Source organism: Dermacentor andersoni, chromosome 9 (genome assembly GCF_023375885.2).
Source record: "Dermacentor andersoni chromosome 9, qqDerAnde1_hic_scaffold, whole genome shotgun sequence".
NCBI lineage: Eukaryota > Metazoa > Arthropoda > Arachnida > Ixodida > Ixodidae > Dermacentor > Dermacentor andersoni.
The window spans coordinates 41,226,938-41,243,138 of record NC_092822.1 but is presented as its reverse complement, the minus strand read 5'-3'; the positions used below and the strand labels follow the sequence as shown (position 1 = coordinate 41,243,138).

General features: G+C 45.9%; 1 protein-coding gene across 1 annotated transcript in view; it reads left to right on the top strand.

Moving 5' to 3' along the window:
• The window catches only part of LOC129383902 (uncharacterized), a 42,900-nt gene that overhangs the window by 7,400 nt on the left and 19,299 nt on the right, over positions 1–16,201 (top strand). Inside the window, exon 2 of the mRNA XM_072284336.1 lies at positions 15,373–15,659. Within this exon, the coding sequence (XP_072140437.1) occupies positions 15,408–15,659 (252 nt within the window). The 5' untranslated portion in view covers positions 15,373–15,407. The remainder of the gene's footprint in view (positions 1–15,372; positions 15,660–16,201) is intronic.

The following is a 16,201-nucleotide window of genomic DNA, read 5'->3' as shown; positions in this document are numbered from 1 at the left end:
GCATCTTTCGAATTGGTTCGAGGTAACTATTGTAAGTCCATCCCCATCACTCCAGACCGTATGAGAGGTGACTATGAATAAAGGTGAAATATACCGTCCGTAATGTATGCTTGACAAAGAAATCACGAGCCTGTATCAGTTTATAGCACACTGAAGCCATCTTCACCCCCAACCCCCTGCTAATAAACGATTTTGCCAGCGGAGCTGCCTATCACAAACTGCGCCAAGATACTTAAAAGAAAGTACGTATTCTAGTACGTAAGCGCAATAATGCGCACAGGGTGGAAGTCTACCTGGTTACAACGGGAAATAAATATAGTGTACTATGTTTTCAAAATATTTACGGACAGTTTGTTTGCTGAGAACCGATCGGAGATGCTTGCGAAATCTAAGTTTACTTTTTACTCTATTTCCTTGATGTTATCACCTGTAATATTGATAGCGGTGTCATCTGTATACATTAGCACATCTACAAAGCGTATGGATCGCGGAATGCAGGAAACATATGAATAAAAAAGCTAATTTCCCTAAACGGACCCCGGGCGCACACCTGCATGTATAAGTTGTGGTGACGATAAGATTCATTACTACTATTAAAGTAACTAGTAAACAATTTGAATATATGTACTCTGAACCTGTAGTGGTTAAGCTTGCTCAAAAGTAGTGAATGGTCTTCCGTGTCGAAAGCCTTTTCCAAATCTAGAGAGACTACAGTACAGCCACAGATTTGTTATCGTTTAAAGCAGAGTTTGACTTGAGCTAATGATTGCACTGCTGTTGCAGTTCACTGATGCCACCGGAAACCATGTTGCTATGATCAAATGATATACCTCTATATAAATTTATTATTAGGATTCACAAAAATTTTCTAGAAAGGCTTTTAATGACACTCAGCACCGATATAGGTCGATAACTGGAAGCGTTTGACCGATCATGGTGCTTCTATATTTGAACAACTCGGGATATTTTTAGCGATGTTGGGTACCTGTTGGTTTGCATACAGTGGTTGAGAACGTGGCATGATATAGGGCCCAAAACATCTGTTTTCATTTAACATACGTACAGTTATGCAATTCACACCTGCATGTTGCCTTACAACTAGGTATAGTAGCCAGTGCAGAATTTATTTCGTTTGCTTCAATGTCGTTCAAAAAGAAGGTATATGGGCTTGGTAGGAAAGAGCTTATATCTTTGTTAGTTATACTGGCACCTGAAAAATTTCCAACGTTTGCAAAATATGAGTTAAAGCTGTTTACTACATTTTGATTAACGGCTTCAGGAAACGTGTTTGCGCAGTTTGCTTAGAACACTGTTAACAATTTCCCACAGTTTGTTAAAGTTAGCGCAGCTCGGGGGGCGATTAAACATGAATCATATTCATAATAATAATAATAATAATCGACATCATCATCACCATCATTGTCATCACCATCATCATCAACCTGTTTTATGTCCAGTGCAGGACGAAGACCTCTCCCTGCGATGTCCAATGATCCCTGTCCTGCGCCAGCCGATTCCAACTAGCGCCCGCGAATTTCCTCATTTCATCGCTCCGTCTAGTTTTCTGTCGTCCTCGATTGCGTTTCACTTCTCTTGGTACCCACTCTATAACCCTAATGGTCCGATGGTTCTCTAACCTGCGCGTTACATGACCTGACCAGCTCCATTTTTTTCTTCATGTCAATCAGAATATCGTCTATATCCGTTTCCTCTCTGATCCAAGCCACTCTCTTTCTGTCTCTCAAAGTTATGCCTAGCATTCTTCGTTCCATCGCTCTTTGCGCGCTCCTTAACTTGTTCTCAGGCTTCTTTGTCCGTCTCCAAGTCTCTGCCCCATAAGTCAGCACTGGTAAAACGCACTGATTTTACACCTTCCTTTTCAATGACAATGGCAAGCTTCCAGTCATGAGCTGGCCATGTTTGCCGTATGCGATCCAACGCATTCTTATTCTGTGAATTTCCTTCTCATGATCAGAGTTCCCTGTGACTAATTAACCTAGGTAAACGTAGTCCTTCACAGACTCTAGAGGCCGACTGGCGATTCTGAACTCTTGTTCCTTTGCCCGCTAATGCAAGTGCACAAGCGGGCAAGCGGGCGTCTTCGACGTTGTGCACCTCGGTGCCGTTAAAGATGACTAGGTCTCGCTGTCGCAGTACTCCTGAGCAGCTGACCATCGGTGGTCCGATAGTACCTTGTTGTGACCAGTCGGTAGACATTGTGGAGGCTGGGGGTAGAGTCCGGGTTCGGAGTTCTAGGAAGAGAAATCGAACCAGCACGCTCCACGAATCGATGGTACGCGTTTAGATGCGCTCGGCGATGCACAGAGACAGGCAACGCCCGAGCGGGGCGAGCGCGAGCAACGACAGCCGTCTCTGCGGCTTCGTCTTCTGCCTGGCGGCCCTATTTGTCACTACAATATATATATATATATATATATATATATACATATATAAATTGAGCAACCGCAGTGCCGTTTCCCCATCCACTTTCTTGGGTATTTGTTTCCTAGTAGAGCCCTGAAAGGAGTGTTAGCCAGCGCCGCCGTTCAGAATCAGTCGGCATCGTCGAAAATCTGATCAGCGGGTCAAGCGCGTCGGCTTTTATAGGTCAGTCGTCGAATGTTCCCGAGTAGTCGCTGAGGCCCGTGTGCCTTCCACAAAGTTCTACGTTGTTCACATCACGCACACATGCAATGATATTACACAAGGTTCGGTCACAGAAAGCGGATGGAAACATCGATAACATTCCAGAAACATTCGATACAGGCAGGCGCGGCCTGCACTGTGCGATAACATTTGTTAGACGGTGAAACGTGGTGGCCCGATAAAGACAAACAAGTAGACGTATCAATACACCCTCCTAAAAAGCATGGACCCGATGCTGCAAACAAACTGAAGTCATAAACAAAAACGCCCGTAGCAAAGAAACAACAAAATGAGGAAGTACTTCAGCGTGCATAAAAGCGCTTAAGACACACCACGTGGTCCACTTCAGATCGTGCGCGGCGCCGCTGTGAATGCGACATGCTGTGTGGCAGGAACTAATAGTCCAGTTGACAACACGTCGGATAATCTTGTAGGGTCTGAAATAGCGTCGCAATAATTTTTCACCGAGTCCTCGTCGCCGTATTGGTGTCCAAACCCAAACACGGTCGCCGGGATGGTACTCGACGTAGTGTCTTCGGAGGTTGCAGTGTCGACTGTCAGTACGCTGCTGAAATGATCGGTAAGGGGGCTTGATCGGCTGTAATCTTGCGGGCCCTGTTGCGTCATTGACAGCCTCAGCATGTCTTGGCGTAACGGGCAACGTCGGTGATCAGGCGTGGCCAGCAATACATTTCCAGTATCCTCTAGAGCGTCCTGGATAATCCGAGATGCCCAGTGGTCGGATCGTTATGCAGGGCATGCAGTACTTCCGGACGCAGCGCTGAGGGAAATTGAAGAAGGTAGTTGACGCGCAATGCTGAGAAGTTCTTCTGTGCTAGTAGGATGTCTTGAAGGGAGAACCACCACAATCCTGGCCACAATCACCAAGGGACAATGTCGGTGTGCCTTTAAAGATACTCGATGAGGTTTTTTACCTCCTGGTCTGCTCGTTGCTGCTCAGCGAAATCTTCCTCGCTTATTATTCCTAGGAAGGCGTCGTCATCCGCTTCATCTTGCCGCGGCGGGTCAATGGGGGCGCGTTATAGGCAATCGGCATCAGTGTTTTCGTGCGTACTTGTAGGTTACTGTGATCTCGTATTCTTGTAGTCTGGGGCTCCACCCCGCCAGCCATCCTTAAGGATCCTTTAAGTTCACTAGCCAACACAACGCGTGATGGTCGCTGACGACTTTGAAAGGCCTGTCAAGTAGGTAAGGCCAAAATTTTGCGTTAGGCCAAACGATGGCAAGGCATTCCTTTCGGTCATAGAATATTTGCCTTCCACTTTTGACAGCGACCGGCTGGCGTACCAAAATAAAACATATTTCATTATTTTAAAGCTACCAAATTGTTTCCAAGATTGATGTCATTTGATGAATTCCATCATTGTTTGGAAAAAATTCCATTACTCAGGATTATGATAAACTTACGTCCTCATGCACAAAAAGCGGCAACACAGCTGTTTAATCCAACAATTTTTTTGGAAATGATATTCAGAGTTGCAATATCATCAACTTCTTTAAAGGTGCGAATTTGTGTTAGAATAAACGGCCACAAACGTGCAAAGTTATCAAAAAAAAATTGTCTTCATTCTCGCTAACAAAAATTCTCAAAAACATCCTTAACCAAAAACTTATATTTTTACCTTTGATTCAAATATATTTGTACGTCGTTTTTCCTATCCCCACATAGCCCAACACTTCCTATTTGATAGACTTAGTCTGGCAAATTCAAGTGATTAGGCACGGCAAGGCATTGTAAAACTAGCAGTAGCAATTTTAAGATGCTGGAACCGCTTTTTAGATATACATGGAGCTGGAAAGCAATTACTAAAATATTCAATATACTACTCTCTCAAAAACGTTTCATTGTTTTTGTGCTGAAATCGGTTCTCTACAACTTGAAAAGAATGTTCTAATTTGCCTTCATGTTGAAGGAACTTTGGGGATTTAGGTGTTAAGTATTATAAACTAGGTTCTGTGGCCCCAGAAAGAAAGACTATCATTAAGGAACCGCGATAAGAATGTCAATCACAGCTTAAGTAAAATGCATTATTTTGTTTGTAGTCGTATCCTACAAGAAGAAACAAAACATCACTACGAAGGTCCACCGATACATTGTCCACCAATACAGAGCAAGTAAAATTGGGACAAAGGCGCTTCAATGAGAACATCCTGCAACTCGTTAGAAACTCTAAAGCGAAATGATGAATCTCTTTAATATGTAAGGTATTGTTCAAGAACTCTGCCATCGCTAAAGTTGCAATGATTGGAAAATTATTGGAAAAGGTAAAGAATGCCAAATGTTCACTTTTGAATTTCGCGCCGAGACACACACGCCGGTATGTCAGTGTGACGTCACATATTTCAATGTAATTTCTCGCATTTTGGCGGCATTGGCCCAGTGAGAATGCCAGAAACTTGCCACATTCTGAGTATCTCCTTCGTACATGATGATGTGAAAATTTGCTGCTAAATAATTTCATAGTAGCTAGCAGACGTATGGCGGACTAATGCGGGAACTTCAAGGCAGCAGCATCTCCCGTCCTCTGTTTGTAACCATTTTCCTGCCATCAAAGGGTTTTCTTGCGGAAAGAAGGCTGTTTTTGACATTGTAGAAGGGCGACTTATTTCTGCAGAAGAAATCATTTTTCTCCTTGAGTGTCCCTGTACGGGCATCGTCTCTCGCACTCTCTTCGGTTGAGATATGACACTTCAGCTATATCACACCCAAGATCAGCTTGATGGCTTCACTTGTCCTCCGATAACGCAAGCTCAAAAAAATATATGAAGCGCAACGAGCTACATAATAATTACAGAACCCATAAAACGTACGTAATCTGAAAAATAACATTAATGGTAACTTTACTGTAGCATTTTTGTGAGTTTACGTCGCAATTGAAGCGCGAATCATTCCTATTTTAACTTCGTTGCATCCAAAACAATCAAAGCACTGTAGCTTCTTATTTCACATAATGCTTTAATGCCTACGAAGTAGGCAAGAAAATTGCATGTCTAAACGTGTCTAACCTCAACTCCACTTAGGTTCTCCGGTAGCATGACGTCGAAGTGTCATTACCGGTATTCATTGATGGCTCGTGCCCTTCATTCTTGAAAGAGGGCGCCAGTACCTACACCGAAAAGGTAGCAGTAGTTCCCGGATCATTAAAAAATATTTGAAACTTATTCTCAAACTTCTTGAGATACAACAGCCCAATGAGATTCTTGTTCTCTTAACATTATGCGAAGGGTGACACTTAGAGTAAATATAGCTAGAAACTACCATGCAACCTTTCCATGCAGCCTCTCCTAACACAATGCCTCATCAATCTGGAAGATCAATTACCATTCCTATTACAGTTACGCTGAACTGTACAAGCAAAGAGCGGTTGGTTCGCAACAAATTCAAGGCACTAGCTAGTTAATTCCAACTGCTGATCGGTGTGTTGGCATACAGAGCACGAGACGTTAACATCGCGTAATTTTGTCAAGAATTCTATATTGTTACATGTTCTATATGAATTATTCTTGCGCTTAACATGAAACATTGTTTCTATGCTTCAAGCAATTATACTACGCTCAGACGCTGGCAAGAGAGGGACATGTCAACGCTCAAGCATTTATAACGCAAGGACAATTTTTTTCTGACCAAAATAGTCAAAATTCATCTCTAGTAACATTGACACAACAGTAAACTCATATATATCTATTTTATATTAAAATTTTATTTATTTATTTATTTCCCTAAAGTGCCCACGAACGGCCTTAGGACTTAATATTGGTGCACTGGTGTTACACAAACAACATAAAACTGAAAAGCAAAACTTAATTTCTCAAACAACTATGCTACAAACGGCAACAAAAAAATGTCTTATTCAGAGACAGAAGTCAGCTAATGAGCAAATACCGTATTTACTCGATTCTAAGCACCTCCTTTTTTTCACGATCGCGATGCCCAAAGGGAGGGGGAGTTCTTTGATTAGAAAAATCTAGAATGACCCTCCCCACCTCCCCTGGCAGTGAACCCACCGCTTGTGTCGGATGCTCAGTTACTATCACTGCCACTCGAGTTCGTCGCACCGCTTGAACCTTAGAACGACAGAAAGCTGAGCTAGTTGGTAAGGATTGATTATGCAAAAAAGAAGTAAGGCGTGCAGACAGGGCACAAGAGTAGAGTTCGTGTTGTACACTTCTCTAGTCTTGTGTCCTGTCTGCACGCCTCACCGATTGAACCGTCGCTCTCGGTATCCCACAGCAGGTCGTCTTCCGTTCCGTCGAAGTGGCTGGGATCGAGCACTTAAGATTTCACCACAACGTCCACTTGGACCCGCTTCCACGCGTCCGAAATTCACTTTGCCATGGTTGATGGGGACGCTTTCTGCAGCTTTCGCCGTACAGCCGTAGAGTCCGGCTGTACGGCGTACTCGAGCCGCGGACGCCGTGCCACCTCGGGAATACGACGGCTCCGGCTCGATGACAGAGTGAGCAAGCGCGCTTGGTGGCCTTGGCTACACGCTCTTCCTAACAAATCGGGGGGTGCTTAGAATCGCGAAAATATGGTAGTAGAACTCAATATGTCAAGTTCATCCCTCAAAATATTTTTGTTGTGTTACAAAATGGGTTATAGCATTAGAAGTTCAAGAGGAATTCACGTAGAAAAATTGTTCGCAGGTTAGGGCGAGGCACGCATAACGTTAAGCTGGCAGTTACCGCGGGCAGAAGTGGTTGTGAATTAGGTTGTACAAAAATAAGTAATCACGGTATTTCCGCCTGATTTCTAGGGTTCGAATATTAAACATGCATAGTACACGCTCATAGGTATAAAATACGCGGCGTCCGAGAAGTCGATCGTAGAAGATACGAATGAAACGTCGCCGAACACCCTCAATGTTTTGCAACATTGGGCAAATCATAGTTCGGTACAATAAAACTAAACTTCAACTTCGAGCAAACAAAAGAAGAATACAAGAGATTAACGCAGTTGACGATCGTTAGCTTTTAGTCATCCTTCATATGAGGCCTAACTTCCTGTGGGATACATTAAGGATGCTTGAAACATGTTCTTCGAAAGTTAGCCTTGAGTCAACCAATATTCCCATGTCGGGCGTGAAACTCGCTCTTTCCAAAGGTCACGTTGCATGCACTTACGTAGCCAGGTCATACGGCAACAGCAATGGAGACCTTTCCTTCCACTCGTTGCGGACAACTCCGACTTTTCTGCCTCATGGAATATAATGCTTTCGAATTAAAAGGGGGCCTTTGTGACAAATTCAAACTTATTATTGTCCCCCACATGTAACCCAGTGATTTCCGATAGGTGATTGCAACATTCTATAATCAAACCGCGGTGCGGTCCGAGTATCGCGTTTCAATTGTTGAGCATGGTACATGCCGGAACAATGGACACACCGCAATAACGAATGATTAATGTTCCTGCCCACATTAATTACCTATTCAATTAAGTGAATAATTGACGAGATATATTCAGGCATCGCTGTACGGACTGGCAAAGACACGACGCGTGGCCCGTTACATAGGCTATCAACACTATAAGCGAACACTATACCAACACCATACCAACACTATAAGCGAAGGCGAATGTTCTGGTGGCATGCTCCACTTTCCTCCTCATGCTAACAAGGTACCCTCCTCCTTCGCTTGCCTCCTCGCGCTGTCTTCCCTCTCACCGTTTTTCATCACCACTGCGCTGCGCGTTCGCTCTTTCGCATTTTGCTGTGCTCGTTCGTTCGCTTAATCCGCCGCGGCGCGCCGACATTCAATGCAGGAACAGGCATCCAAGAGCTGCGCTCTAAAACGTGTATGGCATAACTGAACAAATCAAGCTGTCCAGGCACCTTTTTGTCAGAGTTCCGATACAAAGGGGATGCCAATAAGTTTTATCATTGTAATAATTACCATCACTTCTTGAAACTTGTCAAAGCTGGACATGCTCGCGACGTAGCATTGGTACATACGAATTTCGCACTGCCCTTGCGTTGTTTTCTGCCCATGCTCCCTACATGCACCAATTGCGTGTAGCAGTTGCATGTGGCTGTACCTGGTCAACTCAAGCAGGCTAGGTGGATATTTTTACCGCCTCTTTCAAAGGGAATGCGAATAAGCGATCGCCATCATTAACACCAACATTGTATCCTGCCTCGCTTCACGGGTTGTGACATTTGCGCAGCGTATTGTCGATAAGTCAGTTTACAATTTAGGTTTTTAAATTTTGTGGCACCTCCTCGCAAGGTGCGAACCACCTAATGCAAGCTGCCGAAAATGGAGCTCCTATTGAGGCGCGTCCCTAGCATACGCGGTGAGCGTGGTGCGTGGGCCGCGCAGGCCGGTGGCTTGTTTGTGAGAAAGTCAGTTAAATTTTTTTTTAAATGACGTTCTTTTACTGCGTGTAATATACACGAGTGATTCGTAGCACAGCGTCTTTTCTGAGGCTACTACAGTGATTGTCGCATTTAAAGCACATTCTTCCTTGGCCTTGCCTACAATTGCGTGGGTGTGGCGTTAGGGCTACCAGCCGCGCGTCATGAAATAAATGCTGAAAGTCCTCGAAAATGGGCAGTCTTCGGCGATTCAACGCAGGTATTGGAATGTGTGCTCTCTTTTTTCCGACATGGAACTAACGATAAGGTCCGGCGCGACATCATTGAACTTGTCCATCACAGAAAAAGGCCACGATATCTCTTTTTATTAGATACTAAGGAATTGCAATATCATGCGACATGATCACGCAGATAAGGCAGCTTTGACGTCAAACCAAGAAGATCGCTGCTCCACATTCCTCTCTCAAGGACTGACGCTGACAGCAGAGAACTTGGCATTCTAGCACGCTCGATGTTAACAGAGCGGAATAACGCAAATAAAAGCCTCGCAAGACTGCACGCGCTTAACGCTTCACTGCAACTCAGACCTCCGGCTGGACTACACCGACGCGAAGCGTCTCTTCTGTGTCGGTTGTGGCTTGGCGTTACCTTCACGAATGCCCACTCAGCCCTAATTGTAATGACTAATAATCCTACATGTGATGTTTGAGGATGCAAGGAGGACATTGACCACTTATTGTGCGACGGTCCTCAATTTCAAGCACAAAGAGAATTTTGTCCAACATATTGAGGAAATTAGGTGATCGTCCTCTGAGTGAACAGACAGTACTGGAGCACCGTCCCCACCGATCAGCGGCTCAGAAGACAGTGAAGGCATTTTTGTGCTTTCTCAGAACGTCTAGTTTGCGCGAGTGGCTTTACCTAAAGCATTGTCCGCGCACGTCTCTATACCTTCCGTCTCCCTTCTCTCTTTTCGCCTTCTCCCTTCGCCAACCGCACCTAGTCAACCAGCCACTTGACTGGTAAATAGCCCCAGCCTTCCTTATATTCCTCTGTCTCTTTGATGTTTACACTTTGCAAGCAAAATGTGGACACTTCCCTTGCGCATCTAATCGCATGCATCATCTTGTAAACGCGTAACAAAATTGGCGAATTAGCAGTGCCCTCAGAAGCGTTAATGCCTTTCTATATAACGGTGCACGACATGCAGCCAACGCATGAGGTTTGCCGTTTTTCAGCGCTTAGCATAAGGTGCGAATATATACCGATTGAAGGTAGCAGTTCATTTCGTGGTCACCGGTATAGGCACAACGGAGTGGTGGGCACAGGGCAACTCAGCAGGAATGCCAATGCAAGTGCGTGGAGCGCTCATAGTAACACTGGATGAAGGGGGCTCGTTACCTGCTGAAAATGTAGGCAACAGGGGCACACAGAAGAAGGCAGACATATAGCAGCCGTGGTTATTTAGCCGCAACAAAGTTTTTTCATTGGCTACGGCAGAAATCACAATTTTAACCACTGAACTTCATTTTCTCGATGGGCAGCCACTATTGCAAAGTAAAATCAAGATGGCAATTCGAGCAAATAACATATTAACACGGATTGCCTTTTATTTGTTATTTAGGTCACATATGTAAATTTATGATTCGTGTAATGTGAGTTCGGCGTTTCTACGTCGAACCAATTCACAGAACTACAGCAGCTTCTTCATAATAAATTTCAAACTGTCTGAGCTATGCATTTGTGCTTCAATTATTTTTTTTGTTCAATGTATGAAAGATTGTTGTCTTAACGCGCAAGTGGCACAATCAGGTGTTTTTGCCACCATTTTGACGGCGTATATCACGAAACGGGTGCCATCCTCCGAAGCTGTGCAATGTAGATGCGCCTTGCATACGCACTAGGTAAAATTAGCAGAGGCAAAAGAAGCAGTGATGTAATAATAAAAAGTTATTCATACAATTGTGTTATTTATGCTATTACCCATTTCAACCTCATCTAATAATTTACCTTTAGTGCTAAAATTGTGCTCTCTGCTGCCAGAAATTTAAAAAAATTTTGGTGCAGTAAAGAAGTCGCAGCTTTGCGCGAAATATCAAGCATCGATTGCGATAGCAACGTCCTGGACATCTACATGAAGTAAGGATAGTAATTTCATTGGCCATGTACACTTCTAAACCTAAGCATAGTAACAAAATTACCAAGCACGGTGCCATGCGCACACATGCCAACATGAACGCATCTCCATCCATAGACGCCGAAAGTCACGGTTAAAACGATAGAGTCAGGAAACGCGGCAGCATGAGCGAACGGATATAAATTCGTGTAAACGCTCGCACCAACGCGAAGTACCCCGCGAAAACACAGCGCAGCTCGGATTCCGTGCCCGTCGCAGATGGCTTTTAAGACAGAGCCCCCCGGCCCAGGCCAGCCGAAGTAAAGCGCCCCCGCCCTACCTACTCTCCCCCCTAAGCCTGGCGCGCGACGGAAGGCGGCTAGCTTCCTCCCCGCTTTCCGCTTCCTCCCCGCTTTCCTCCCCGTTGTGGCGTGCGCGAGACTGAGCCGCAATGATCGGCTCAGGCTCGAATGCTTTCACTCACGCATACAGCATACGGCTCGCGGCGACGATTTTATCCACCTTGGACTTTATACGGAAGCTAACGGCGCCGGCGACACCCACGCCGATGGCGGAATCGCGCCGGGAGAGTCCAACCAGTTTTTTTTTTTATTGATATCGCAATAAAAAAAAAAACAGCCTTTATGACCGTGGCCGTCGCCCTATGTTTTCGGTAAACTGTCCAAGTCAAGTTGATGGAAGCAAATACGACGATAAAGGCTAGAAGGCGCGCAGCTGACCCCTGGTGCTCATAATGTTTGCGTTGACAGCCGAGTCGAGGCAGACACTTCTGTACGTGAATTAATCTGCATGAACAGAACGAGCACAGGGCGTCGCCTCTAAGGGGGGAGGGGTTCGCGGCGGGCATAACACACCGCAGCCTGGATCTTCGTGCTTACGCTGATGAATCAGGCGCCTGGTGTGTTGGGCCGGTCCATCTGCTCGAATTGTCGGGTTGACTTCTTGTGAGCACCATCAGGAGTTCGCCATCTTCGTTATCAATTGTGTGCGACTCGATAACAAGGACAGAGGCGCATCGGCCGGGCCTTCTCTTGTACCATGCGTAGGGGCCAAGTACGTGGTTGATGCTGAAGATATGCTGCACTGCATCGTCCCACGATCCTCAGTGGTCGCACGGGCATGGAAAGTTGAGAGTGGCTGGAACCTCACCTTGCAGCTCATTCTTACTGTGTTGAGGTGTTAAATGCGAGCACGCGGCTTTGTGGTGCAGCGGCTCTTGGTGACCAGCGAGATGGGTGCGGTCAGCCCAACTGCAGCGCGCTTGTTCTTAGGGTCTGAATATTGTCACCGTTGCCAAAGTCGTAACGGTTTACCGCAGGGCTTATCATCAGTTCGACAGAATACTAAGACAGAGAACGTGACATAACTGCGATCTTGTCCCTTTTGCTGGTGTGCAGTCTCCGCGGTGTACCAAATGGACGATTGTAGGCTGCGCTTTGACGAGCTGTGGTATGTCCAAAACATGGAATAAATATTGCGTTGGTGGACAGGATGTTATCTCAGCGTAGTAGCCTAGCGCCATGAAATAAGCTGCGAGTCAGGCGCCTGGCAGTGGTGGATTACCTACTATGCAGAACAGGTCATTGAGGTTGTAGTCGTCAGGGCTGCAGTGTTACAGTGAGATGATTGAGCCAGCATTGGTACTACAGGCGAAAGGTGCCATTGTCCAGGGCTCCTAGAAGCATACTGGTGCCACGAGCCCCGGGTCCTATGAGGTACGAGGCATGTACAGAGATTCAGAGGGACCCCGTAGCGTTTAGTCACGATATTGCACCGGTTGTCCTAGATGCGTGCGCCTAGGGCCATTTGCAGCAACAAGAGCAGGTCACCTGGCAGTACGCACCTTGCATGAGCATGGTGTTTATGCTGATTGCCTACGTTGTGTTGTAAAATGGGCTATCAGGCTGAAAGAGCTGCACAGCATGGTTGCTCTTATAAATGTTGTGCAGGCCAGGTACCCACAAGAGCAACGAATGGAACGATTCGATGGACGGTTGGCATGCTGCTTACCGTGAGAACTCGGACAGTGGCCACGTCAAGTTCGACGTGGTGGCAATTTAACGTACTGCAGATGTTTCGCCTGTGGCGTCTCCGAGTCGATGAGAGCAGACTTCGCGCCCTGTAAAGCCTGTTAGAGAGGCCGCGAAGCCGCCGGCAGTAAGACAAAAACCCGTATCCCCGTCCATGGAAGGAAAGCTGGAGACCGTACAGTACGCAAGAGCGCTACGTTCCACCCAGCGATTTCCTTGCGAATTGTCGTCGCGCAAGGTCATTCAGCTTAGGACTCGCAGACTGCGTGAAGCTTGCAGATCGGTACCAGTCACTGATAACCCGAGGTACGGCTAATTGCAGTCGATGTGTGCGCTCGTGACTTGAATGACTTGCAAGTGGTGCACCTTCCGAGAACTGACATGATAGAATGCCGGCTTGATAAACACGAAGGCGCGAGGTGGTGCAGCTGTCGATTGCCGCTCACCGCAGATCACCGCCGAGCTTTGGCTCAAGAGGTGGCAGTTAGAGCTCTGCAAGGAAGCTCTCTGACAGCTACGGCTGAACACATTAAAACGTAGTTGTCATTGATGGTGTCTACGTGCAAGTGGCAGTGCAGCAGCATGAACGAATGGGCCGGAATGTCAATGTAAAATACCTGGAAGTCCTGCATTCGCGGTACGCCAATTGGTGTGCGTTTGACCTTGTCACACTCATCATGGAAGAGTCCCTGCTATGACCCTGTTATGGCTGGACTCGGTCGCGCGGTGTCGGCAATCTGAAGACACGGCGCCGCAAAAACGAGCCACCGCAATTTATTCTGGCCAGCCAGCTATGGTGTATGTGGTTCCCGGCAGAACTATTTGGACACGCCTACTTAGGCCGGGAACGCCCCTGTAATTTTTTCCCAGTCCTATTCTCCCATGCCGCTTTTCTTTAGCAACGGACTCCTGCCTGGGATGGTCGAACCGCTGCACATGTGACCTTAAGCTTCGGGAAATATGCAAACACAGGAGAAAAAGCAACAGCAGTACAGTAATTTCAAAAGTATAATAATTACCTGATAGATATTGCCGAAATGGTAGCGAAATAACTAGACGCACTATATAAAGCCGGCGTGGAAGCAAGGAGCTTTTAGATGACGTGCGACTAGAGGTAAGACAAACGCGGCTAAAGAATTGAATTGGACAGAGTAAACCACTTATATGATGGAGCAAGGTAATAAAACGAAATATAGAAAAGCGTAATTAGGTGTCCAAGAAGTATGAATCCACCGAAAAGTTAGGATCAAGGGCAAAGCGACCTCGAACATCACCTAGAGATACACGCTGTTTAAATCGACAAAACACTGCATGGCGGCCAAGATGGATACTGCGCGGCAGACAAAATTCCTTTATGTAGCAAGCTATCACTTGGTGCCAGTATATTGAATAGTAAGAAAAATGAGCCAACAGAAGAGCAAAGAATGCATTCGGGGTTGTATCGTTCCGGTAGAAAGCACACTTTATTTACAAGTATGCTTAGTATATTCTATATTTCTACTAAGGCCTCGCATCATTTTTTTCAGTGAGCCATATTCGGAACACGATGGCTACAAGACTGGCACATGATAAAGGTGTTTGAAAAAATTGATTAGGGAAAGCGGAAACTTTCTTTCTGAACTTGCAGAACTACAGGTTTTCTTGCTATCAAGAGACTGACGTAAGTGATTAAAAGGTTCCTAACGGCTAACTGCGTGAGCGCCACTGGATAGACTGGAGAACGAATCCGAGTTCTAAAGTGAGGTATGCGGGCTCATTTTTCGCTCTGAAATCTTGTTTGTATACAAGTCTTCCAGTGTCATACATACATGGTGTCTGGAGCCTAGGCTTACATTAGGGATAAATGGCCAACAAGACGACAGCGAAATAGCGCGGACGCCAGCGAACGTGGACGAACAGCTACGTATTTTATTCCAAACTGCACAGCAGTGCTTGCCATTCCTTATGGCACTTTCGCATGAAAAAAAGAGTGTTTCTCAATTTTTCGGTGATCTGTTTTAGTGCCAGTGCAATAAACTACAGAAATGTTCGGCTCACTTTTCTCCGTGCCTGGCACTTTCTGATGCACTGAGCTTCTGCCAAGAAAGCATCTACTGTCTTCTAACGGGTTTTATTTGAAAAAGTGCTTCAGGCTGAGACCGCGTAGACAATACCCCTCTTAAAGAATATTTCTGGAGTTGAGGCTATAATTAATAAATTGTGCTTCTTGTGGATCTCTCTGCAGGTGATACCCCGGCGAAACCCGCTACGCGGGTTACGATGCTCTTTCGGCCTCTAAACAACCCCACCGGAAGCATAACGGCTCTGCCGTTTACCTTCCCGTCATCAACTTCGGCCAGCGGCCTACGTGGAGACCCCAGAACACTGATGCACTGGGCCGTGTCCTTCCTCTTCCCAGGAGAAGAAGACTTCCTCGTCTGTGAGGCCACCAGGGATGGCCTCACAGGCGAGCTAGTCGGCCATAGCTCATGGCGAAACGAGGCAGCATTGAAAACAATAGGACCGAGTCAGGTGAGAAATGCAGACGTTGTATGCGATACACATTTAGATCCATCCTACCCTACGGAGCACTACTCAAAACTTTCCGAGCTTAAGCATAAAATTTATTCTCGTCAAATCAAACGCATGAACAAACAGGTCGCAGTTCAGCTTTATCTTTTGCTTCGAGTTAGCAGCTGAGAATCAGGCAACTCACGTGTAGTCGGTCCGAAAGAAAGGGGGTGGACAGCGTACGATAACAAGCCATTCATACTTCCATAAAGCGCAGATACCTGCATTCTGTGATTTGAGCAGCGTTTACCCTTTTGTACAGTCAGGGAGATTTTCATTCCAATATACAACGCCTAGGGCGCACAAATAAAATGCACATACAAACAAGGTAAAAGCAAATCGGAAACGTACATCTGGCCACAATTGTGGAGCACGTACTGCATTGGGACTCCATTAGTTAGTGGATCTTCACCGCCATTTTCTTGTGCAACGTTTCACGATATGTGAGACAACCTCCCCAAAACAATTCTAGAATGGTACACGCAATGAGTGAGTTAGCGCTA